At 41.5% G+C, this 25,764-nt stretch overlaps 1 protein-coding gene across 1 annotated transcript in view; it reads left to right on the top strand.

Moving 5' to 3' along the window:
- The window catches only part of Khdrbs1 (KH RNA binding domain containing, signal transduction associated 1), a 30,009-nt gene extending 9,685 nt beyond the window's left edge, over positions 1-20,324 (top strand). The window contains exons 2-9 of the mRNA XM_051170997.1: positions 6,223-6,347; positions 7,774-7,890; positions 9,775-9,921; positions 11,973-12,106; positions 14,305-14,506; positions 15,238-15,305; positions 16,311-16,369; positions 19,000-20,324. Coding sequence (XP_051026954.1) covers positions 6,223-6,347; positions 7,774-7,890; positions 9,775-9,921; positions 11,973-12,106; positions 14,305-14,506; positions 15,238-15,305; positions 16,311-16,369; positions 19,000-19,097 — 950 coding nt within the window. The 3' untranslated portion in view covers positions 19,098-20,324. The remainder of the gene's footprint in view (positions 1-6,222; positions 6,348-7,773; positions 7,891-9,774; positions 9,922-11,972; positions 12,107-14,304; positions 14,507-15,237; positions 15,306-16,310; positions 16,370-18,999) is intronic.
- The last annotated feature ends 5,440 nt before the right edge of the window (positions 20,325-25,764 follow it).

Below are 25,764 nucleotides of genomic sequence, written 5' to 3'. Positions count from 1 at the left end.
CCTTGACTCTTGGACTTGCTTTGTTGACCAGGCTGGCCTGGAACTCACAGCGATCCGCCTGCCTCTGCCTCCCAAGTGCTGAGATGAAAGGCGTGTGCCACCAATGCCAGGCTTTTTTGAGACAGGGCTTCTCTGTGTAGCCTTGGCTATCCTAGACTCCTTTGTAGACCAATCTGGCCTCTGATCCTCCTGCCTCTGCCTCCTAAGTGCTGGGGTTAAAGGCCTGCACCCACCATGCCTGACTGAAAAAAATTTATATAAAGCCATAAGTTTGCTGGGCATGGTAGCACACACCTTTAGTCCCAGCACTGGAGAGGCAGAGGCAGGCTGATCTCTGTGAGTTTGAGGTCAACCTGGTCTACAAAATCGAGTCCAGGACAGCCAGGACTAAAAGAGAAACCCTGTCTCAAAAAAAAAAAAAACCAAAAAGGGGGGGGCGGGGGGAGTCATAAGCTAATTCAATTTACTATGGCAAAAACAATGAGTTGGTGCAAGTATTCTGTCATTAGTTTGGTGGAAAATTTCCATAACACTTCAAGTTTTTTTGCCTATTAAATTGGGATAGTATTGGTTATAATGAGTAATCCAAAACTCCTGACAAATCAGAGCCACTGGATAAGATGTTATAATTGCTAGGCCAGCAAACAGATGGGGCACATCTCTGTGTTGTTTATACCTTAGCTTTTCTTCCTTTGGCTCTTGGGACATCAAAGATCTCCAGAGGCCCATGTGAACATCATCTGAAGGAGTCGGTTTTAGAAATGTTGTTTAGAAAGTGCTTTTGCCTGAGGGTAAGACATCTTTTTAGTTGTTGTTCTTTCCTTCTTTCTTTTTTTTTTAAGTGTTGTAGAGGAGTTTATTAAATGACCATGGGGAGAGAAGGAAAGGGGGGAGGGGTACCGGGGGGGGGGAGGAGAGATACACACACAGGCACGGAGACCTTTTTTTTTTTAATTTTTTTTAACAAGTTCTTAATGTATCTCAGATTGGCTTTGAACTCACAAAAGTCCTCTTGAGTGCTAGGATCACAGGCATATGCATTTGGTTTAGGGTAAGCCAGGCAAGCTTCCTTATCAAATTATTTTTTCTTTGGGGGAGGGGCAAAACTGTGTGCCTGGGACTCACTATGTAATCCTCCTGCCTCAGCTTTCCAAGTGTTGAGATTAAGGGTTTGTACCCCCATACAGGTATAAATTATAGTCTGTAAAGCATTGTAAAAGTTAGCACTTCATTACTAAAGTATCCTCTGTTGTCCACTAAGAACACAAGAAAATGCCTAGTGGTTTTTGTTTGTTTCTTGGGTTTTGTTCCTGTTTTTTGAGAGACAGGGTTTCTTTTATGTAGCCTTGGCTGTCCTAAACTCACTTTGTAGACTAGGCTGGCCTTGAACTCACAACTCACAGCGATATGCCTGCCTCTGTCTCTGGGATTGAATGCATGCGCCACCATGCCCGGTGTGTGTGTGTGTGTGTGTGTGTGTGTGTGTGTGTTCATTAATGTGTATACAGTGTTCTACTTGCATGTGTACCTGCATATCAGGAGAGGGCACCAAATCTCATTATAGAAGGCTGTGAGCCACCATGTGGTTGCTGGGAATTGAACTCAGGACCTTTGGAAGAGCAGCCAGTGCTTTTAACCTCTGAACTATCTCTCTAGCCCCTTTGTTTGTTTGTCTGTTTGTTTGTTAAGATTTATTTTTATGGCCAGGCTGTGGTGGCACATTCCTTTATTTCCAGCACTCAGGGAGGCAGAGGCAGTTGGATCTTTGTGAGTTCAAGGCTACACAGAGAAACTCTGTCTTAAAAACAAAACAAAAAAAGACACCCCCACAAAAGAAGATTTGTTTTTATTTTATGTGTATGAGTGTTATGCCTTCATGTATATATGTGCATTGTGTGTTTGCCTGGTGCTCATGGAGACCAAAAGAGATCTGGGTCCTTTGGAACTGGAGTTAAAGATGATTATGAGCTGTCACGTGGGCACTGGGAACTGAAGCAGTGTTCTGTACAAGAGCAATGAATGTTCTTAACCACTGAGCCATATCTCCAGCCCCAAGTCTATGTTTTAGTCTGTTTTCTGGTACTTTAGCAGTTTGTGACCTAAAAGTAATTAACCTCTCCTGTTTTCAGTTTCTCAGTTTTAAAATGGGGGTGCATACCAACATCTCTACTGAACTGTTTTGAGGGAAAATTAGATAATATTTGTTATGGTTTTTGAATATATGTTCAGTTCCTTCTATTTCTAAATATGGTGAGGGCTTAGACTGTTTGCTACCTTTGGTTTCTAGGCTATTCAGACTCCTTTGCACGTATGTACGGAAACCAAAGTCAACGTCTGCTGTCTTCCTCAGCTCTTCTCTACCCTGTTTATTATTTGTTTTATTTTACTTGCTACCTGATTGTTTGCTCGTTTGTTTTAAAATATATTTTATTAATTTATTCATATTACATCTAAATTGTTATCCCATCCCTTGTATCCTCCCATTCCTCCCTCCCTCCCATTTTCCCCTTACTCCCCCCTCCCCTATGACTGTGACTGAGGGGAACCTCTTCCCCCTGTACATGCTCATAGGGTATCAAGTCTCTTCTTGGTAGCTTGCTATCCTTCCTCTGAGTGCCATCAGGCCTCCCCATCCAGGGGACGTGGTCACATATGGGGCACCAGAGTTCGTGTGAAAGTCAGTGTTGGTTTTGTTTTTGTTTGTTTTTTGGTTTTTCGAGATGGGGTTTCTCTGTGTAAGAGCTCTAGCTGCACTGGAACTCTCTCTAGACCAGGCTGGCCTCAAACTCACAGAGATCCTCCTGCCTGTGCCTCTCAAGAGCTAGGATTAAGGGCATGCGCCAACACTACCCAGCTTCTTTTTTTTTTTTAAATAAGAATTATTTTTTATGTATACAGTCTGCCTGCATGTACACGTGCTGGCCAGATCTCATTATGGTTGTGAGCCATTGAACTCAGGACCTCTGGAAGAGTAGCCAGTGTTCTTAACCTCTGAGCCACCTCTCCAGCCTGCTGCCTTATTTCTTAAGATAGTCTTTCATTGAATCTGGAGCTCACTGATTTAGACTTCTGGCCAGCAACTCAGGGATCCTCCTGTCTCAACAATCCCAAAGTCTAGGTTACAGGTGGCACTTGCCACTCTACCTTTGTGTGTGGCACTTGCCACTATACCTTTGTGTGTGTAGGGTGGGGATGGGGGGGTTGTATTCATATTGCCATCTTTGTTTGTTCAGCAAGTACAGATGACTGAGACATCTCCCCAGCTCTACTCCAAGTTGAAGTTTTATTTCATCAATCACTATTTGAATTCTCTAAAATGCTTTATATTATTTATTTATTTACTTTTGGTTTTTCAAGACAGGGTTTCTCTGTAGCCTTGGCTGTCCTGGACTCACTTTGTAGACCAGGCTGGCCTTGAACTCACAGCGATCCGCCTGCCTCTGCCTCTTGAGTGCTGGGATTAAAGACATGCACAGCCACGCCTGGCTGCTTTATATTATTTTAAAAATTGTGGAACAGTAGGAAAAGGATTCTAAGATCCTATAACTAGTTCAAAATGCAGTAGAGTAATTCTGTGTCATGGGGAGGCCCTAAATTTATAGGGTACCTTACATTGCATATAAACAAACCTTCCTTCCACAGATTGCAATCCAGCTTTTGAGTCTTGTACTGGTTAAGTAAAGTTTCTGCAAAGTGGTATAAGCTACAATTGAAGAGCCTAGCTATATCTCAGTAGTTAAGAAATACAGAGGGGCCCTGGACTTAAGAGATTGTAAATAGGAGCATCAAGAGTTCCCATCTCAGTGGGGTGGTGGTAGTGCACACCCCGTAACCAAGTCCAGGACAGTCAAGGCTACACAGAGAAACCCTGTCTTGAAAAACGAGAGGAGGCGGGGAGTTCCCATCTTGATGAAACTGCAAATTCAAAAAGTCCCTTGTTCTGATGATTATCTGTGGCCTTGGGGTTATGGTGGTGTCGGGGTTGTATGTTTGTCTCTAGGCTTCTTATTGTATATACTATTGTATAGTATTGTTGTCCCAGACAAGTTTTCCTAAAGGTATGGATATAAGTGTTTTGCGTACGTGTATAGATTTAGCTGAGGAGACCAGAAGAGGGCATTTAGAGTCTCCTCAAACTGGATTTACAGATTGTTGTGAACCACCATGTGGGTGCTGGGAAATGATCTTTTCGGGTTCTTTCCAGGAGTGGCAAGTGCTCTAAACCATAGAGGTATCATTCCAGCCCTCCCTGTTGTTATTTTTAAATTACTGTTTGTGTTTCTTGTTTTGGACATCAAGTTTCATCTAGATAATAACTATGTATTACCCACGTACTAAGAACTTTGATCTTAACTAAGCAAAAAAAAAAAAAAAAAAAAAGTTGGACTTTAACAATTAAACATTTCTGCTAAGTTTTTAAAAAAAAGAACTTTGATCTTGAATACATATTATTTTGTCTTTTTAGTTGGTTTGGCTTTGGTTTGTTTATTTTAGAAAAGATCTCATTTATCCCAGGCTATTTATTTTCTTTCTTTCTTTCCTTTTTCCTTTTTCTTTTTCCTTTTTCTTTCTTTTTCTTGGCTGTCCTGGACTCGATTTGTAGACCAGGCTGGCCTTGAACTCACAGAGATCCTCCTGCCTCTGCCTCCCTGAGTATACCACCATGCCTGGCTTATCCCAAAGCTGTTTTCAAACGCTAATGATCCTCCTGGATGTTTGGAAAACAAATATGCAGAACAGTTAAATAACTTTCTAAGTTGACAACTACTAATATATGACAGAACAAGAACAGGAGCGTTCGCTGAGCACATCTTTAATCCCACTACTCTGGAGCTTGAGACAGGTGGATCTTTTTGAATTCGAAGCCAGCCTGGTCTATACAGAGAGTTCCAGGACAGCCAAGGCTACACAGAGAAACCCTGTCTTGGAAAAACAAAACAAAACAAACTAACAAAACCATCATCTTTCAAACTCTTTACCTTTGAAAAAAGGAAACTTCCTTGTTTAAGGAAAACAGAAACACTATTGCTATAGTAAAATGGTAATTAAGCTGTCTGTTATACATATATATATATTTCTCTCCCCCCCCCCCCCCCCTTCTTTTTCTTGGCTGTCCTGGACTCACTTTGTAGATCAGGCTGGCCTTGAACTCACAGCAATCTGCCTGGTCCTGCCTCCTGAGTGCTGGGATTAAAGGCGTGCACCACCACGCCGGCTCTTGTTTTTTGCTTTGTTTTAATTTTTGTTTATTTTTAATTTATTTATTATGTGTACCGTGTTGCACCTGAGTGTATGCCTGCACACCAGAAGAGGGCACCAGATCTCATTATAGATGGTTGTGAGCCACCATGTGGTTGCTGGGAATTGAACTTAGGATCTTTGAAAGAATAGTTGGTGGTTTTAACCTCTGAGCCATCTCTCTAGCCCTAATTTTTGTTTCTTTATTGGTAAACTTCTCTTTCTTTAGCTGGTCAGGTGAAACAATGGGAGTAGAGACAAAACAGATCTATAATTAGTTGTGATCAGTTAGCTGGAAACAGCCGCTGTGCCCGGCTTTTATAGAAAAAAATTTTTGTCTTGTTTTAGTTTTAATTTTCATATGTATTTGTCAGTACCTATGAAGTCCAGAAGACTGCTTTGGATCCTGGAGTATTAGAGGTGCTTGAAAGTCACTCTGTACCGAGTCCTGAGCTTAAGACTTCTCAGTGCAGTGTGGGCTCCTCATGGCTAAGACATCTCTCTAATTCCCTTTCTATTTTTTTCTTCCTGAAGATTTTGATTTGTTCTAATTTTTGTTTTTAGGTTTTTTGAGACAGGGTTTCTCTGTGTAACAGTCCTGGCTGTCCGGGACTTGCTTTTTTAGACCAGGCTGGCCTCGAACTCACAGCGATCTGCCTGCCTCTGCCTTAGAGTGCTGGGATTAAAGACGTGGGCCACCGCGCCTGGCTTGCATGTACTCTTAAGTAAAGAAACATGTGAACGGGTGTCATAGATACTTCAGATGAGGGTGGGAAACAGGATGCTGGTTCCACAGTCAACCTCTTAGAAGCTCTCTGGGTGCCTCACCCAGAATACCTAAAATTAGCACATTCATCTGAACTGTTTGCTCTTTTTTTTTTTTTTTTTTTTTAAAACTCAGTACTCCACAATACTGCTTTAAGCAGTCTTGCCAAATGTCTTTATTTAAAAGTACAAAAATTAAGTTCTGTTTTTCTTATTCAGAAATTGAGAAGATTCAGAAAGGAGATTCAAAAAAAGACGATGAGGAGAATTACTTGGATTTATTTTCTCATAAGAACATGAAGCTGAAAGAGCGGGTACTAATACCAGTCAAGCAGTATCCAAAGGTAAGTGTGAAAGTGGCTCGGTTCTGTGAGTTACTGTTGTAGGTTGGTGAGTTGTGGCTTTGATGAGGACGTGCAGTGGCCGTGCGTGCGTCCACCTGTAAAGCTTCTCTATGTTTGAAGTACCTGTTTCTAGAAGTTAAAATCGCAAAGTCCAGAACTAATAGCACAATTTTAGTCAAGAAGGAAATACGGGTACTTATAGTAATCAAAAATAATTTCTTTCTCTTATGTTTTGCTCAGGCTCTAGGCCCAAAAGTAAAATTCTGGATCCCTAAAGCATTGCTCTTTGTCAAAAGATTGACTTAGGACTTGTTTTATGTGTTTGTGTGAGTGCCTGCATGTATATCATATGTGCACCATTCGCATGCTTTGTGCTTAAGGAAGCCAGAAGAGTATATCAGATCTCCCTGGGACTGGGGCTGCAGACAGTTGTGAATTGCTCTGTGGATGCTGGGAACAGAACCTAAATCTTCTGCAAGAGTAGCAAGTAATTTTAACCACGAGTCATTTTTCTGCTCCTGACTTAAAATTTACGACAAATAAAATATAACACATGTTCTCAAATGGGATGAACTTGATTTTATTTTAATTTAATGCATGTGAATATGTTGTCTGAATGTGTGTATGTGCAACATGTGTGGACAGTTCCTGAGAAAGGCAGAAGAAGGGTATAGGATGCATCGGAACTGGAATCACAGATGGTTATAAGTGTTTTTAACCCCTGAGCCATCTCTCTAGCCTTTTAGAATTTGCTTTTTAAAAAGCTGCTTCTAGGAGCTGGAGAGATGGCTCAGAGGTTAAGAGCACTGTCTCTTCTTCCAGATATCCTGAGTTCAACTCCCAGCAACCACATGGTGGCTCACAACCATCTATAATGATATCTGGTGCCCTCTTCTGGCCTGCAGGCGTACATGGGGTCAGAGTACTGTATAAATAATAAATAAATAAATTCTTTGAAAAAAGAAAAAGCTGGGCAGTGGTGGCGCATGCCTATAATCCCAGCATTTGAGAGGCAGAGGCAGGTGGATCTCTGTGAGTTCAAGGCCAACCTGGTCTACAAAGAGAGTCCAGGACAGTCAAGGCTACACAGAGTAACCCTGTCTCGAAAAAACAAAACAAAACAAAAAAGCTACTTCTAGAGACAAAGGCAGGTACGGATTTTGAGGACTGCCAGGCCTACACAGAGAAGTCCTGTCTCCAGTGATTTGTGCAAGGAGTACCAGACTTTATCAGGCCATCTGAATTCAGGTCTAGGAACTGCCACTTCTAGTTACCACACACGGTGAGGCACTGTCTCAGCCCTTCCAACGCTGTCCCTTGAGTAAAATAGGGATTTCATATATGTTTATATATAAAGATTCTTACTCTATAGGGATGTTGAAGATCAAATGTTTATTTAGAATTCTGATTTTAAATTTTCTGTCAGTTTAATTTTGTGGGGAAGATTCTTGGACCGCAAGGAAATACAATCAAAAGACTGCAGGAAGAGACTGGTGCAAAGATCTCTGTCTTGGGGAAGGGTTCAATGAGAGACAAAGCCAAGGTAAGTTCATAATGGGCAAAATAAAATCCTAATGCCTTCTAGTTGCCTAGGGTCTGATATGAGTGTCTTATGCAAGCAAACATTTTGGGGCTTGTTAAGGGGCGGGGTTGGAAGGGGGTTGAGTCAGTGTCTAATTGTGTAGCTTTGACTGGCCTGGAACATGCTATGTAAGCCAGGTTGATCTCAAAGATCTGCCTGTCTCTGTCTCCCACGTGCTAGGATTAAAGATATGTACTGCCTCTAACCTTCCAGCATTCAGAATATGACTGCTGTGTGCTTTCATTGCATCGGAGCACTCACTGGCACTGTTGCGAAGAACTTAGATAGATCCTAATGATATTTTTTTTCCTTTTTTTTTTTTTTTTTTTTTTGGTTTTTCGAGACAGGGTTTCTCTGTGTAGCCTTGGCTGTCCTGGACTCACTTTGTAGACCAGGCTGGCCTCGAACTCACAGCGATCCGCCTGCCTCTGCCTCCCGAGTGCTGGGATTAAAGGCGTGCGCCACCACGCCCGGCCTTTTTTTTTCCTTTTTATTTATAAAAAGATATGTGTTTATTTTATGTGTATGGATGTTTTGTCTGCATGTACATCTGCATACTGAAAGAGGGCAACAGATCCTATAGGACTACAGTTAATAGACAGTTAAGAGCGACTATGTGGGTACGGGGATTTGAGCTCAGGACCTCTGGAAGAACAGCCAGAGCTTTTAACTGCTAAGCTATCTCTCCAGCCTGATTTCCCCCCCCCCCCCCCCCATTTTGCCTGTGTTATATTATGATATACTAAGAAACATTGTTACTTTGATAAACTTACCTCTGAAAACCTGAAATGAGAACTGGGTATACTAAACTTAACCAGATTGAAGACACTAAAATGTGAACCGCATACCCAGTTTTCCAGTGACAGGAAATAATGAGACCAGTGATGTTAGTGTTGGTGAGTTTGGGGTTAGATCGTTTGATTTCTAGCCAACAGGAATGTGAGACCTGCTAAAAGAGTAGATTCCAAAAGGAAACATGACTTATCTGGACAAATAGAACCTATCTAAGCCCGCCCCCTCTTCCAGTCCATAACATCTTACACAGTGTGCTGCTAGTTCACAAGAAACTTCTTACTACACGTAATAGTTTTTTCAGCTTTTTAGATAAGACTTACCTGATAAATCAAGAAATTTGTCTTTTGAGGGCCTAACTAGGTAGTTTAATTGTTAGATCTTGTTTTCTTAGTCTTTTTCTTTTGTCTTTTAACATTTTTCACTAGATGCACAGAATGAATCTGAAGTCTGTTGTTTTAGTTAATGAAATTTCTAAGCAATTTTCTTCTCTGTCCTAACTCTGTTCCTCCATTGGAACTCCTAGACAATAAAAACACATGAACAGGGCTGGTGGAAATAGAGCTCTAACAGATTGAAAAGCTAATGCATGTATACACTTAAGTACTGAGCAAACAACTGTTAATCTGAATAGATTCTAAAACTAAGCTGTAACATGTTATTCCTAAGTTACTGCAGTGAATGCTCCAGTGGTTTAGGGGAACAGTTAACCAAATATAGTTTAAGTGAGAAGTATAAGTTAGTTTCTAGGACTTGGTGTACTACCCTTAAGAGTTCATTTTTTAGCCAAGCATGGTCGCACAGGCCTTTAAATCCCAGCAGAGGCATGTGGATCTCTGAGTTTGAGACCAGCTTGGTCTACAAAGTGAATCCAGGACAGCCAAGGCTACATAGAGAAATCCTGTCTCGAAAAATGGGTTGGGGGGGTGGTGGGTGGGAGAGAAGGGATTCATTTTTAAAAATTTACTTCTTGCTCTCCTTTTGGCCTAGAGGTAACAGTATTGCTTTCTTTTAGTCTGTATATGATTTGGTGTTCTTTGCATTCTCCCATAGGAGGAAGAGTTGCGCAAGGGTGGAGACCCGAAATATGCCCATTTGAATATGGATCTGCATGTCTTCATTGAAGTCTTTGGACCCCCATGTGAGGCTTATGCCCTTATGGCCCACGCCATGGAGGAAGTCAAGAAATTCCTAGTACCAGTAAGGAAATACATATTCTTTTTTCATCTACGCAAGGGAAAAGATATGGTTGTAAAGGCTAGAATTCTTGACTAGAGTCTGCTTTGTTCATTTTTCCAAAGTTCCCACTACTTACACCTCATTCTCAAAGCACTGTACTCCAAGGTGTCCTTGCTTAATGTGGCTTCATTAATGTGCGCTATTATCTGCTGTCATCAGTCTCCTGCATCTCTGATGTGTTACCCAAGATTTAATGACATCTTCGTTCAGTTCAGTATTCTGGTACTACTCTGGATCTAGGAAGTAGTATTAAGAAAGTTACTTAAAACTGGGCATGGTGGCACATGCCTTTAATCCCAGCACTCGGGAGGCAGAGGCAGATGGATCACTGTGAGTTCAAGCCCAGCCTGTTCTACAAAGGGAGTGCAGGACAGCCAGAGCTAACACAGAAAGAATCTGTCTCAAAAAAACAAAACAAAACAAAAAAAAACCACAAAAAAAGAGAAGAAAGAAAATTACTTAAGGCAAGTCTGCACTGAGTTTTTGTATGCTAGCTAGACTTCTTGAATCTAGAGTTGACATGGGAAAGTTTACAGCATCCAGTGTTCAGAAATTAAAAAATTTTTTTATTATAACTTACTCACATTACATCCTGATTGTAATTCCCTTGCTCTTTTTTTTTTTTAAGATTTTTTTATTTATAACATATAGTGGTTTGCCTACATGTATGCATGCCTGTACACCAGAAGAGGGCAGCAGATCACATTATAGATGGTCGTGAGCCACCATGTGGTTGCTGGAAACCTCGAGGTTGCTGGAGGTTCAGGACTTCCAGAAGAGCAGACAGTGCTCTTAACAGCTGAGCTATCTCTCCAGCCTCAGTAAATTAATTTCTAATGTGGCACACAGAAGGGTTCTTCTGATAGAGTTTTTATTCAGAGTCTGATTTATAAGAGGTGTGTGTTACAGACATGACTACTGATGACATGTAATTTTCTTTTTTTATTTTTGTTCATTTGAGACAGGGTCTCACTATATATCCATGCTTGGCCTGGAACTCAGCATGTAACCCAGGCTGGTCTCCAGCTTGCAGAGGTCTGTCTGCCTCTTCCTCCCAACTGCTAGGATTAGAGATGTGTCCCACCATGCCTAGAAAATGGTGTGTAATTCTCATTATAGAACAGGTTATGTATCAGTTGTCTTAACTGTTCTGAAATGTTTGGGAATCACCCTCCCTCCAGATTTTGGAGTTTTTCCAAATATATAATAAGGTATCTGGAGTCTGGGACTGCAGCCTAAATAAAACACTGTTTTGTTGAAACTTTCAAGTTGTCCAGCATGGCCTTGAATTCATTGATCTTCATGCCCCTCAGTTGCTATATTATTAAAGGCATGCACTGCCACACCTGATACAATACAGGGTTAGGGCTCCAGCCCAGGGCTTGTTCATACATATTAAGCAAACATCCTATCATTTAAGCTATGTCTCCAGCTCCCCAAAATTCATTTATATTTGTTAAATACTTTATAGTAGACTGAAAATTATCTTAATTGACAAATGTGACAGTTGGGGACTCCTGAGCAATGAGCTGGGCATTGATTCTTGCCTCCCGTCTAGTCTTAAATAGCAGTGACAGACATCATGGTCAAGGAAAGGGGAGAGTTGTGGGAGACATGCTCTACTAATATCCAAGATAACTAAAATTACATCAGATTGAATGTTTCTTGTGGGAAATGGGAGGAGTGCATGTCCTATAAGTGGGTAAAAAGCATTTGACACAGAAGCCGAATAACCTGGGTTCAGTCCTCACAGTTATTTGACTTGAGACATCATCTAGGTCTTCGAAGGTGTTCTTTTTGGGAGTGTGTTTCTCTGGCTATTGTAGAACTCAAAACTATGTAGACCAGGCTGGCCTCAGTCTCATAGAGATCTGCTTGTGTCTGCTTCCAGGGGTGGGTGTTGGGATCAAGATATGTGCCACTCTTTCCAGCTTCAAGGCTATTCTTTAAGATCATGTGAATTTTAGAAAACAGAGATGTTACACATATTCTTTGTTGTTTTTAATTCCCAGGATATGATGGATGATATCTGCCAGGAGCAATTTCTAGAATTGTCCTACTTGAATGGAGTTCCTGAACCCTCCCGTGGTCGTGGGGTACCTGTGAGAGGACGAGGAGCTGCCCCACCTCCTCCACCTGTTCCCAGGTAAAAAATTAGTTGAAAGGAGATATAAATTTGACTGCTGGTTGTCTATTACCTCTAATTCGAGAGTAATCTGAGGATTTGTATGATATATCAAGTATAGAATTCTAGTCAAGTGTTTCCTACTGAAATTTTGAGGCTTTAAATTTTGGATGGTTCTAGCATTTAAAAAAATTATTCGTGGGCTTTGGTGAGTGTGGGTGTGTGTGCATGCATTTTGAAGGACAATATGGTAGGAACTCAGATTGTTGGGCCTAATCAGCTGGTGTGTTTACCCTAGATGTCTTTTTGGCTTTTTTTTTTTTTTTTTTTTTTTTTTTTTTAAATATTTATTTATTTACTATGTATACAGTGCTCTAGGTCTCATTATAGATGGTTGTGAGCCACCATGTGGTTGCTGGGAATTGATCTCAGGACCTCTGGAAGAGCAGTCAGTGCTCTTAACCTCTGAGCCATCTCTCCAGCCTTTGCTTGCTTTTTAAAAAAGAATATCACTATGTATGTAGCCCTGAATGACCTAGAACTTGTTACATAGACCAGTTCAGTCTGAAACTCAAAAGAGATCCGCCTGCTCCTGCCTCCCAAGTGCTGCTACTAAAGTCATAAGCCCTCAAGCCTGGCTGTATGGTATGACTTCAGAATCTTAGCCTTTGTGGTTAACGTTCATGTCATATTCAGACAGCCTAGACCTGCCTGAGGCACTCTGATCCTTAATTGAGCCAAGAGAATCTCCTAGTTTACATCCCTGATATGGATATTATTCTGTGCTTTAAAGTCTGTTTTAGGATTAGAGATGTGCCTCAGTTGGTAAGGGTGCTTGCCTAGCATGTATAAATCTCTCCTGGGTTTGATGCTTGCACTGCACAAACCAGTGTATTGTGACACATAATCTAAGAACTTAGAAAGTAGAGGCTTGAAGTGCAAGGTTATCCTTGGCTACATAGTGAGTTCAAGGCCAGACTGGGAGCCGGGTTTAGTGGCGCACACTTTTAATCCTAGCACTCGGGAGGCAGAGGCAGGTGGATCACTGTGAGTTCAAGGCTAGCCTGGTCTACAAAGAAAGTCTAGGACAGCCAAGGGTACACAGAGAAACCTTGTCTCGGAGGGGGAGAAAAAAAAGACCAGACTGGGCTTTATGAAACAAAACAAAACAAAAAGGGCAAGCAATATAGACTTTAGCTGGGCATGGTAGCTCATGCCTTTTAATCTCACACTCAGTGAGGTAGAGGCAGGAGGACTTCTGTAAATTCCAGGCCAGCCTGGTCTACAAAGTGAGTACCACGATAGCCAAGGCTACACAGAGAAACTTTATCTTGGGGGAAAAAAAATGAGGATACAGACAGAAAGACAGGGGCTAGAGAGGAGATGGCTTAGTGGTTAAGAACACTGACTGCTCTTCTCTTCCAGAGGACCAGAATTAAATTCCCAGCAACCACATCATGGTTCATAATCATCTGTGATTCCAGTTCTGGAGGACCCAACAACACCTTCTGGCCTCTGGGCACAAGCACACATAGTACACAGAGATGTGTGCATACAAAATACCCATACACATAAAATAAAAAATCTTAACAAGGGGTTGGAGAGATGCCTCAGAGGTTAAGAGCACTGCCTGTTTTTCCAAAGGTTCAGAGTTCAATTCCCAGCAACCACATGGTGACATATAACCATCTATAATGAGATTCTGGTGCCCTCTTCTGGCATGCAGGCAGAATACTATATACATAAGAAATAAATATTTTTTTAATCTTAACAAAACAAAACTATACATGCATATACACTGAAAATTTTTTAATTAAATGCAGGGGTACAGATGGCATATGCCTTTAATCCCAGCATTCAGGAGACAGAGTCAGGTGGATCTTTGAGTTTGAGGCCACCCTGGTTCCTGGACAGAAACCCTGTCTTGAAAACAAACAAACAAACAAACAAACCCCCCCCCCCCCCCCCCCCGTAACAAAAACAAAGTTAAGATTAGCTGGGTGTGGTGGTACACACCTTTAATCCCAACACTTGAGCAGAGGCAGTGGCATGTGGATTTTTATGAATTCCAAGCCACTAGAGCTACACAGGGAGTCCTTGTCTCAAATAAGTAAGTACTTGAAAAATATAAAATCATTCTAGCTTCAGAATTTATGAACAACCCTTAGCATGCATATAGATGTATTATTAAGATCTCAGTATAAATTTTCTTTTTGTAGAGGTCGTGGTGTTGGACCTCCTCGAGGGGCTTTGGTTCGTGGAACCCCAGTGAGAGGCTCTATCACCAGAGGTGCCACTGTGACTCGAGGAGTGCCACCCCCGCCAACTGTGAGGGGTGCTCCAACACCCAGAACCCGGACAGCAGGCATCCAGAGAATACCTTTGCCTCCACCACCTGCACCAGAAACATATGAAGATTATGTAAGAACGTTTTGAACAATGTATCATTTCTTCCATACCTAGGTTGCCAGAGAAAGTTGAGTGAAAAGAGTCTTATTGCTGGGTGTAGGTAGAAAATGTTGCTTTAAAGTTTGGAATCTGGTTGGGCATGTTGGCAGATCACTGTTGAGTTTGGGGCCAGCCTGGTTTACAAAGTAAGTCCAAGACAGCCAAAGCTACACAGAGAAACCGTTTCTGCCTTAAAAAAAAAAAAAAAAAAAAAAAAAGAGGAGGAGGAGGAGGATTTGGAAGCTGTGGTCAGGCATAGTAGCTCATGCCATTATTTTCAACACAAAGCAGATAGGTCTCTGTGAGAACAGCCTAGTCTACAGAGTGAGTCCAGGATGGCCAAGGCTGCTAACACAAAGAAAATCCCTTTCTCAAAATAACAAAGAAAAAAAAAAAGATTTGGAGTCTGCATTCTTGTTCAGTTGATTTTGACTATGAGATGATTTTTCTTCTGTTTTAAGGCACTATTACTATCTCTGTATTATTTAAATGAAAAGTAAGCTGTAGTTCAACATACAGAATTGTACTAAGAGCTTTTAATACTAAAACATGCTTGAGATTTATCTTTATTCACTGTTCTACAGTGGGTATTAATATTTCTGAGAAAGTTTTCATGTCCTGTTTTTTCAGAAGCCCATGATGCCCCCCCATGGGTTGCATTTAGTATTCTATGCAGTTCTGACCTTCTAACTTGTCTGTTCCAGGGATATGATGATACATATGCAGAGCAGAGTTATGAAGGGTATGAAGGCTATTACAGCCAGAGCCAAGGGTGAGTCACGTACTGTGTAGTGTCCTAGATGGATGGGAGATGGACGTGGAGGGCAAACACCAACCTAAGGTGTCTGACTTAACATTTTTAAGGTATCTCCTCTGCTTTTGATGACTTGCAGGCGTATCCATGGGCCTGAAAATTTGGATAACTGAATTTTATATTATAATTTAGGTCTGAGGCTAATTGTTGAAAAATCCCTAAGCTATGAATAACCTTGCTCAGGTCTTGGAGGAAGTATCATAAGTTAGTAGAGTGCTTGCCTAGCATTCATGAAGTCCTGAGTTTGATCTCAGCAAGGGATCAGGAGTTCAAGAACAGCTGTAGACACAAGGAGGCTTTCTCTCATGGCAGTCAGTCAACTCATCCCATCACATTGGAGATGCCTGTGTTTTTAAGAACAAACTAGAAGCTTAACCTAGGTTTGTTAGTTTTTTAATTTATCTTAAAGTAGCTTTGACTGTGCCTATGTATTTTGTGTGTGTGTGTGTGTGTGTGTGTGTGTGTGTGTGTGTGTGTGTGTGTGTGTGTGTTTGCGCGTGCACACGCTTGCCTTGCCTCTGATTGCTTGTAAAAGAGTCTCAGATATTTGTAGTAGGCACAAAACATGTCTTTTCCTGTTTGTTCTCTCCTGGTGAGCTGTATGAATTAAACATAATAATTATAGTTTAAGAACCTCAATTTAGGGGTGGGCGTGGTAGCACACGCCTTTAATCCCAGCACTTGAGAGGCAGAGGCAGGTGGATCGCTGTGAGTTCAAGGACAGCCAGAGCTATTACATTGGGAAACCCTTTCTCCAAAACCTTTAATTTCCTCCCTTGCTATACTTAACCAGACTTCTTAGTAAATATATAGTTTATACATGTTTTGGAACTATTGGGGTGATTAGGGAATGAACAGAACAAATATTTCTCCTATTTTATAAATAATAAAATGTCTGAGATGTAGAGTATTGAAGGAATGGTAAAACTAATGCTTTTTAATGTTCTATTTTTTGCTTTCCAGGGAGTCAGAATATTATGACTATGGACATGGGGAGGTTCAGGATTCTTATGAAGCCTATGGTATGTTTTTGTTTCTATGGTGGGGTAAAATGTGCAAGTTAACGTCTGGAAAAGTGCTGGTTGATGGATTCTTGGAAACCAGGCAGTCACATACCTGAGGAGAAGCCTTCAGAAGACTGCTGTGCTGATAGATGTAACTTTGGGAGTCTCCGGGGCTCAGGCCCTGCCTACCTGGACTGGGGCACTTCTCAGGTGACGCTGATTGGTTCTGTTGGGCAGCACATACCTAGTCCACAGCTGGCTTGGACCTTTTGCTACTGATAGGTTGGCCATGTTGATAGATATAAGAGCTTACTTGTCTAGCTGTATCCCTCCCTTATTTAAAGGGAAAAAAATTGGAAGTCACTGAAAACAATACCATTGCAGGGGGAAAAAAAGTCATCTGAAAGCAGCTTATCACAACTGATAGAAGGCAAAAATAGTACCTGTTAGAATCAAATCAAAGCCTTCAGTAGTAGCACCAAGCTCCTTTCTAGTTGGGAGACACCTCAAGTCAAGTTTCTTCCTTTTTAAAAAGTTTTATTCTAGCTAGGTGGTGGTGGCGCACGCCTTTAATCCCAGCACTCAGGAGGCAGAGGCAGGCGGATCGCTGTGTGTTTGAAGCCAGCCTGGTCTACAGAGTGAGTTCCAGGACACCCAGAACAAGTTTTATTCTTACTGTGTTTCACATACCTCAGGTTGGTCTGAACTGTACAGCTGATGATGGCTTTGGTTTTCTGATTTCTTCTAGGATTACAGCATGGCTGGTTTTATGTGGTACCTAGGGATAGAACTCGGGACTTCTTGGCTACTAGACAAGTACTCTTCCCCAATCCTCAGCTCAGTTATTGATCTCATAAAGTAGCTTAGGCTTGGAAAGTAATAAAACCCAGCTGCCTTCCCTGATTCAAAACACATTGCTTAGGTGTGTCCTTAGGAGCTAAGTATGGTTTCTGTTAATGGCTCTCTGAGGGTATGTCATGTAGCACTGTATGCAGAGAGAGCAGCTGTTTTAAACATAGGTGTTCAGCATCCCTGAGGAGTTCCCTGCTGTTAACAGTTCGTCTTAAGATATTCTACAGAGAGAGTTAGAAAAGGAATCCAGTGGGTCCTACCATAAGAAACTAAGCATAACCCATTGGCAAGATACAGCCAATCAGCTCTTGACACACACACACACCCAGATAGTTTTAGCTAAATAGTACTGCAGTGTTGCCATAGTAGCATTGCAGCTCTCCGTTCATGTGTCAGTGTTAGAAGGAGCGGTGGTTGTAGTTGAGCACTTCCCTCTGTCAGTGAGGCATGACACAAGAGTTTCCCTATGTGTTTGGCAAAACTGCATTTCTTTTTTTCTGGAAAAATACGCATTGTACCACTTTGAAAATGGAGGCAGGAAGATCTTAATTTGAGAGCAGCGTAAGCTACAGGAGATCCTGATTCAAAAAAAGAGAGATGCAGACTAAGGTAGTAACAAGATTGTGAGTTTGAAACCAGGTTAAGCTACATACTGAGTTCAGGTCTATGCTAAGTTGAGACACACAGTGAGCTCCTGCTTCCAGAAACAGAGGGCGAGGGCAGGCTATTATTGTGTTCCTGGTGTACTGTTGCCATTATCAGTATGTTCTGGTATCTGCCTGTCTGTCTTTCTTTCTTTCTTTCTTTCCTTTTTTGGTTTCTCGAGACAGGGTTCCTCTGTGTATCCTTGGCTATCCTGGCGTCACTTTGTAGACCAGGCTGGCCTCGAACTCACAGCTATCCACCTGCCTCTGCCTCCCGAGTGCTGGGATTAAAGGCGTGCACCACCACCGCCTGGCTGCATCTGCCTTTCTAAAGAGAATTAGAAAAGTAAACTTTGTTGGTATCCAGGAGCATCTTGAGAAGTCGGTGGGCCTTGCGTATTGTACTAGTAAGACCTGTGGTAATGGTAGCTAGTATCTAAGGGAGGCGTGAGTTTACCAATGGTGATGGTGGGAATTAGTGGGAAGAATAAGTTTAAGCCCAGTTTATCTTCCTAAGAGGTCATCTGTAGAATTAAGTGATCATCTCAAGCTTTGCTGTCACAAAGGAAAACCTTTTGAGAGTGCTAGCTGGCTCGTTAGGGCTGTCGGCATGAGAATGGAACTAGGAAATTCCCAACACTTACATAATGCAGCATTTGAGCATACTTTTTTCCTCTAGGGTTTGAGTACCATGTTATGGTGGAAGGTCTTGTTCGTTTCTGGAGAACAGAACACGTTTTTCCACTTGCTCTTGCCTTAAAAGAGGCTACCTGCAAAGTGAAAAACTTAAAGATGTTTGCCATCCTAGCTGAGGCTGATAGCAAATGTAGACTCACTGCTTCAAGCAAGGTGTTGATTTACCCAGGGTTTGGTGCTGGGTATCAATCATGCTGCTTATGGAGACTGTTGCTGCTCAAGAGAACTGTTCAGTTCTGAATTGTTCCCTTTTGTCTTCTACTTAAAATTGTGGGAGATTTACCCATGCTGATCAAGGAGGGCCACATAAAGAGGAAAGCGAGGAATACTTGCAATGTATCAAGATACTAGAAGATAAATAGTATTGTTGGTGACATACACTTGATGTTGTCCATCCATGGTTGTCCCAAAGAAACACTGGCACATGGTTTATAAACTGTTTTGCTTTTCCCACAGGACAAGATGACTGGAATGGGACCAGGCCATCACTGAAGGCCCCCCCAGCTAGGCCAGTGAAGGGAGCCTACAGAGAACACCCATATGGACGTTATTAAAAAGACAGGAGGGGAAAATATCAGTTATGAGCAAAGTTGTTACTGATTTCTTGTATCCCAGGATTCCTGTTGCTTTACCCACAACAGACAAGTAATTGTCTAAGTGTTTTTCTTCGTGGTCCCTTTCTTTTCCCCCACCTTCCTCCATTCTTAACTCTGCATTCTGGCTTCTGTATGTAGTATTTTAAAATGAGTTCAAATAGATTTAGGAATATCGAATTAATTTTTTAAGTGTGTAGATGCTTTTTTTCTTTGTTGTTTAAATATAAACAGTGTACCTTTTATAATAAAAAAAAGTTGAAAAAAACCACAAACATGTTAGTTTCAAAAGTGGCATTGCTTGCTTAAAGGTTCTGAAGTAAAGGCTTGTTAACTTTTTCTTAGTTTTGATTTGAGGCACCCCGTAAAGTCATAGTTGCAGAATCCCAAACTAGGCTACATTTCAAAATTCAGGGCTGCTTAAGATGTAAAATCACAATGTTAACGGCAGTAGGTGCCACCATGTAAAAGTAAGCTCAGATGTCTCTAAAAACATTTCCTTTAAAAGCACATGGCGGTTGAATCTTAAGGTTAAATTTTAATATGAAAGATCCTCATGAATTAAATAGTTGATGCAATTTTTAACGTTAATTGACTTAAAACAACAGCAAAATTAGGTTTGTAAAACTGACTTTTTCATTATGTGGGTTTTGAAATCTAGCCCCAGACATACAGTGTTGAGAGATACTTAGTGGGGTGGGGTGGGGTTTGAATAAGACTGATGGCAGAGAGAAACTGGCCACCTAAATGGAATTTGATGGAGTACTTTTTAGCCGTAATCTTCTCAGTAATAGTACTAATAATCAAATTTTCAGTATTTAAAATGTGAAAGTATTTTGTCCATCTGAGATTCTGCACTCCATGAAAAACTCACTTGGACACTGGGGCCAAAAGCTGATGATGTTCATTAACTTGACCATTGTCAATTTTGGGCTGTTCCCAAGGTAGTCAAGTATGTCTCAACACTAGCATGATATAAAAAGGGACACTGCAGCTGAATGAAAAAGGAATCAAAATCCACTTTGTACATAAGTTAAAGTCCTAATGGATTTGTACCGTCCTCCCATTTTGTTCTCGGAAGATTAAATGCTACATGTGTAAGTCTGCCTAAATAGGTAGCTTAAACTTATGTCAAAATGTCTGCAGCAGTTTGTCAATAAAGTTTAGTCCTTTTTTAATCAAAGTAAATGTGATGAATTGTCATTTTTGGGGGTGGACAATAAAATAGTTTTCTCTTTCACATAAACTTAAATTAACTCTAAAGTTAATGGGCTTGTTAAAAGTTTGGAGACATTCTTAAAAGTGGTGGTGGGGGTTTTATTTTAAGTTTACCAAAAAAAAGTTTATGAGTTGTTAAGTTTTAGTTTAAAAAGAACCAAAGCTTTTTCACCCCCTGGAAGTTGTTGAAAGCAGTTTTATTCTGTCCTATCAAAAAATTGTAATTTTTAGAAAGAAAAACCCAACTGACTAAAACACAGATTGCCTTTCATGTGAAGGTATAGGTACTTCAAGTGCCAGCCACCCTAGCCTGCACCTTCTGTGGAGCCCCTAGTAGCCGTTAAGAGTAACACCAAATCTGTGTGCTCAGTCATTGATTTCACTTGTGTTCAGAAACCACAATTCAGCAAAACCTGAGTGCCCTTGAAGGTTTTCCCTTACAATCCTAAAGATTCAGCTGGCCCGGGGCAGGTGCTGGTATGATGGGCTGGTCCTGAACTTCCTCCCATAAGAACGAGAAAACAATGGAATTGGTTGGCCTTATTTCCAGTCTTAATTCCCAGGGACCTCATTCCTTCCCTAAGAGCCACCTAAACTGCTCGGGGGTGAAAAATCCTCTTGTGTGAAGTGCCAAGCTGCTTGTAGCAGTGCATGATGGGCATTTTTTTTCTTTTTAAAACACACCAACAAAAAATGTATTTATAGATTGTGATAAAGTGTAAATAACTGAATTTTCAACCATGGTTTGAAGTCAGCTTTCAGGGCATTATGTCTTGTTTTGATGAAAAGAGATCACTGTATACCCCCCTTTTTAAAGGAAAATTATCGCAAGAGAATCAGGATGTGTAAAGCTAACATGCATCGCAAAAAACCAAAGGTAACCTAAATGTCTGATTTTAATAGCACATATTTCTCTTTTTATATAAACTGTGACAGCAACTTGCATAAACAATTCTTTAGTTGTTAATTTTAATGTTAAAACTTTGCAAAACTGGTTTAATAAAAATAGCTGTAAAAAAAATCCATATGCTGCCGCATAAATTATCCATAACTCTTAATAATCCTGCCCATCACGACTGAACTGTAATGTAACCTGGGCACAAAGTCTGACATCTTAGATGACACATTGTAAAATTTCAATGACTGTAGACAAGAAGACCTGCCGCACCCCAGAGTAAAGCTTTCTGCTCAGCTATTTTAAAATGCACAAGGGTGAGCCCCCTAAGACAATGTATTGATATTCACAATGCAATGTTTTTGAATTTTCTGAAAAGTTGCATGTTTCTTTCCTGTAATGTGTAATTGCATGCAGAATCTCTATCTTATTTTGTTTGTCTTTAAAGTTTCTTCCAAAGACTCATTCCTTATTTCTCAATTTTCAGGTGACTGAAAACTCCTGAGGCTTTTCCTGGAATAGAATGGGTATTGAAGACCCATGTCAGGTATGTTAAGGTGGTTTTCGTTAAGGACATAGATGTGTCCTGATGGTAAAGCAGTAGTGCTAGGAGGTGGTTAACAGGCTAGTTGCCCCCACACTCACTTTGACCGTGTTTAATCACACTTCTGTGTCAGTTTACATTGAGTGTTAAGTTTATGTGCAGTTAGTGTCAACTTACATCTGAATTCTGCCTTATCCTACCGGTAATCCACTGAAGCAGTGTTTAATTTGGTGTTTATTGTTGGCAAGCAGCAAAGTGGCTAATAGAAATAATAAAATAATAATTAAAAAAAAAAAGGGCCGGGCGTGGTGATTCACTTTCAATCCCAGCACTTGGGAGGCAGAGGCAGGTGGGAAGTTGTTAAGTTCCAGGCCAGCCTGGTCTACAAAGTGAGTCCAGGACAGCCAGGGCTACACAAAGAAACCCTGTCTCAAAAAAACAAAAAAATAGGGCTGGAGAGATGGCTCACAGGTTGAGAGCACTATTTGCTCTTCCAGAGGTCCTGAGTTCAATTCCCAGCAACCACATGGTGGCTCACAACCATCTATAATGAGATCTGGTGCCCTCTTCTGGCGAGCAGGCAGAATACTGTGTACATAATAGAGAAATAAATCAATATATAAAAAATAATGAAATAATAAAAGCACGTTTACTGGATGTTTAGGGAGGCATAGGCTACAGAGACTAGAGGATCTGCTTTGGAGGGGTCATTGAACCACGCCCTGGTCAGGATGACTAGAAAGGTAAGCTCTTCCCTGTGTTTGGCTTCTTTCCCCTTCCACCAGACATTCAAGTTCTATAGAAGGAATCTCAGAGTGTTCTTGAGTTAGCTGCCTTTATTTTACCAGTCTTTTCTAAGGAAGAATTAATTCCTCAGAAATGAAATGAAATCAGAATGTTACCTCAGCCCTCAAGAGTCCCAAGGCTTTGGAATTGCCACTAGTTCAAGACCAGCCTGGACTGTAGAGTGGAAGTTTGTCTAAACAAGAGTGGGTTGGGGGTGAGTTGTTGTTATTAGGAAAAGACAACTGTGTAGCAGTTACTATATTTTACAGAAGTAATGAATTTAAGCAACTTCTTTATGCTAATAAGCAAGCATTGATTGCTGGCAGATTATACAAAGTGTATAAGGAAACGGTATTTGTCACACTGAAGAGAAATTGTGGTGGGGAAGGAACTTAGTAAGCCTGGGATTCCCGTCAGCACGAGAGGCTAGAGCATCACAAGTTCAAGGTCGTCTTCACTCATCTTCACCTTACAAAGCAGATTGACTGAGGCCAGCCTTGGCTGTACAAGACACTGTCTTTAAATACTGAGGACTAGACATGGAGCCTGATAAAGCTAGGAGCTGTCTAGGCTTGTCTACCTGTCCAGAACAGTTACCTGTTTGACCACTGGGAAAGGCAGCTGTGATGGTGAGTAGTGAGTAGTGAAGGAAGAAGGGATTCTGAAAGAATGTAAGGCGGGGCTGGGAGTGTAGCTGAGTCGGTAACAGGTGTATTTTATTGTTATTTTGTTTTGTTGCACGGGAGTCGGGGTGGGGAACGGGGTGGGGAACGTGGAGCTCAAGCCAGGGCTTCTCTGTCTAACATGTCTGGGTGTCCTAAACTCAGACCAAGGTAGCCGCAAACACAGAGAGATCCATCTGCTGCCTCTGCCTCCAGATGGCTGGGACTAAAGCCATGCACCAGCATGCCTAGCATTTGTATGGTCAGTTAAGTCCCTGTGTTAACAGCTCCATATACAAAGAAACCAAAATATATATCAACCTACTTGATGTTACACGTAATAAATATTAATTCTGCTTTAACTCCTTGATTGAGTTGAGGGCTTTTAGCTTTCCTGCTGCTTACTAGAAGTCGTGGAGATGTTACCTACCATATTTCCCCTCTGTTTCTAAATGCTTTGTTTGTTTGTTTGTTTTTGTTTTTCCAGACCAGGTTTCTCTGTGTAGCCTTGGCTGTCCTGGACAGGCTGGCCGCGGGCTCACAGTGATCAGCCTGTCCCTGCCTCCCAAGTGCTGGGATTAAAGGTGTGCGCCACCACACCCGGCTGAAGTTTGGCTTCTTGGAGCTGTTTTTTCCAAACTCTTACCTCAGTGCCAGTAGTTTCTGAGATCTGCCAGCTTACAGAAGCCAGTGGATACTGGGTGTTGTTCTGGGCACCTTGAAGAAGTTGTAAGTTTGATGTTTCTCATATGAATGGCCAGGACCTTTAGATGAGGAATTCCTAATTGGGAGAATTGAGGGCTAGAGATGTGGCTCAGCAGGTAAGAGCACATGGGTTCCCAGTACCACAGAGTTCATGGCCATCTGAAACTAGACCTCCAAGGGATCTGACACTCTGACCACCGTGGGCGTCACTCAAGCAGTGCATACACACAGACAGACAAACACTTAAATACAAAATTAAATGTAAAACTTTTATGTTAATCTTTATGGTAGTCTTCTGGCCTCCACAATACCAGGCATACACATAGGGTGCATGTATGTGTGTGTAGGTAAAACATTCATACACACAAAAATCTTGTCTAAAATGTTTTTGAAGTAGGTACTAGAGTCATAATTGGTAAATAATTTAGCTGATTGGGCTATTAGCATCACTGAAAGCTTCTACATGATAGAGTATTAGATGGTAGGTCAGTGGTTATGAGTCCTGTGAACTGCACTGCACTGCATGCTGCTAAAGTAAGGCTGTTCTAGCTGCCATGTGTTGCTAAACTTGAACATGCCCAGTTAATGTTTGCATACATAATTTATATGGAATGTACAGGGACTTTAGGCAATGACAAGCAATACTCAGGACACACTTTCCTTGTCTGGGGGTACAGCAAATATCGAAAGAAACTTTGAGTTTATTCAGTTTTGCGCTCTCACTCAGTTGCTGCCCACTGAAGTTAGGAATGCGTCAGTAGTGCTAGACTGTTATGGTTCCCAACAGTAAAGCCAATTCAGACACTTTTCTGATTGAAAGAGAGTAGCTGGAGAGATGGCTCAGCGGTCAAGAGCACTGGCTGCTCTTCCAGAGGTCCTGAATTCAACTCCCAGGAACCAAATGGTGGCCCACAACCATCTATAATTCAGATTCTGCAATGGAATCCGATTCCCTCTTCTGACTTGCATGAAGACCGAGCAGTCATCCATATATACATAAAATACATGGATAAATATATCTTTTTAAAAAACGGAGGCGTCTTTCATATAGGAATGGAGGATGAACCTGAGCCAAACAAATGGAGTTGGTGGGAGTTAGACATGGTAAGAGATGCCTGACTTACAGCTTTTGGAACTCACTGGAGTGGTGGCGCACCCCTTTAATCCCACCACTTGGGAGGCAGAGGCCAGCCTGACCAGGACAGCCAAGGCTACACAGAGAAACCCTGTCTCAAAAAAAAAAAAAGTTTGGGAACTCTGTGGCCTATGAGGTTTTATCCAAAGAAGAAAGCGTGAAGAAGAAGGAAAAAAGAGGAAGAAAGTATGGTTGCGTACACCTTTGATCCCAGTCCTGGGGGGCAGAGAGAAGCGGATCTCTTGAGTTTGAAGCCAGGCTGCTCTACAAAGCAAGTTCCAGGACAGCCAGAGCTACACACAGAGAAACCTTGTCTCAAAAAACAAAACAAAAAAGTAGGCAAGAACTCAATTTGAATACCTACTGTGTCTACTTACATTTATAACTGGTAGAGGGAGAGACAAGATAATTTATACTGCTTCTATAGCAAGTTGACAGTGCAGCATACCAACACTGATAAATGTCAAGAATCCATTCTCTGGAACGCCTGTAGACTCTCTGAGTCTATTAAAAATTGCAAGCTGAGCCGGGCATGGTGGCTCCCAGCACTTGGGAGGCAGAGGCAGGTGGGTTGCTGTGAGTTCGAGGCCAGCCTGGTCTACAAAAAAAAAAAAAAAATGAGTTCAGGATAGTCAAGGCTACACAGCGAAACCCTGCCTGGATAAACAAAAAACAAACAAACA

The sequence above is a fragment of the Acomys russatus genome, chromosome 29 (assembly GCF_903995435.1).
Source record: "Acomys russatus chromosome 29, mAcoRus1.1, whole genome shotgun sequence".
Taxonomy (NCBI): domain Eukaryota; kingdom Metazoa; phylum Chordata; class Mammalia; order Rodentia; family Muridae; genus Acomys; species Acomys russatus.
The sequence above is the reverse complement of the archived record's forward strand: the minus strand, read 5'-3'. Positions and strand labels throughout refer to the sequence as shown.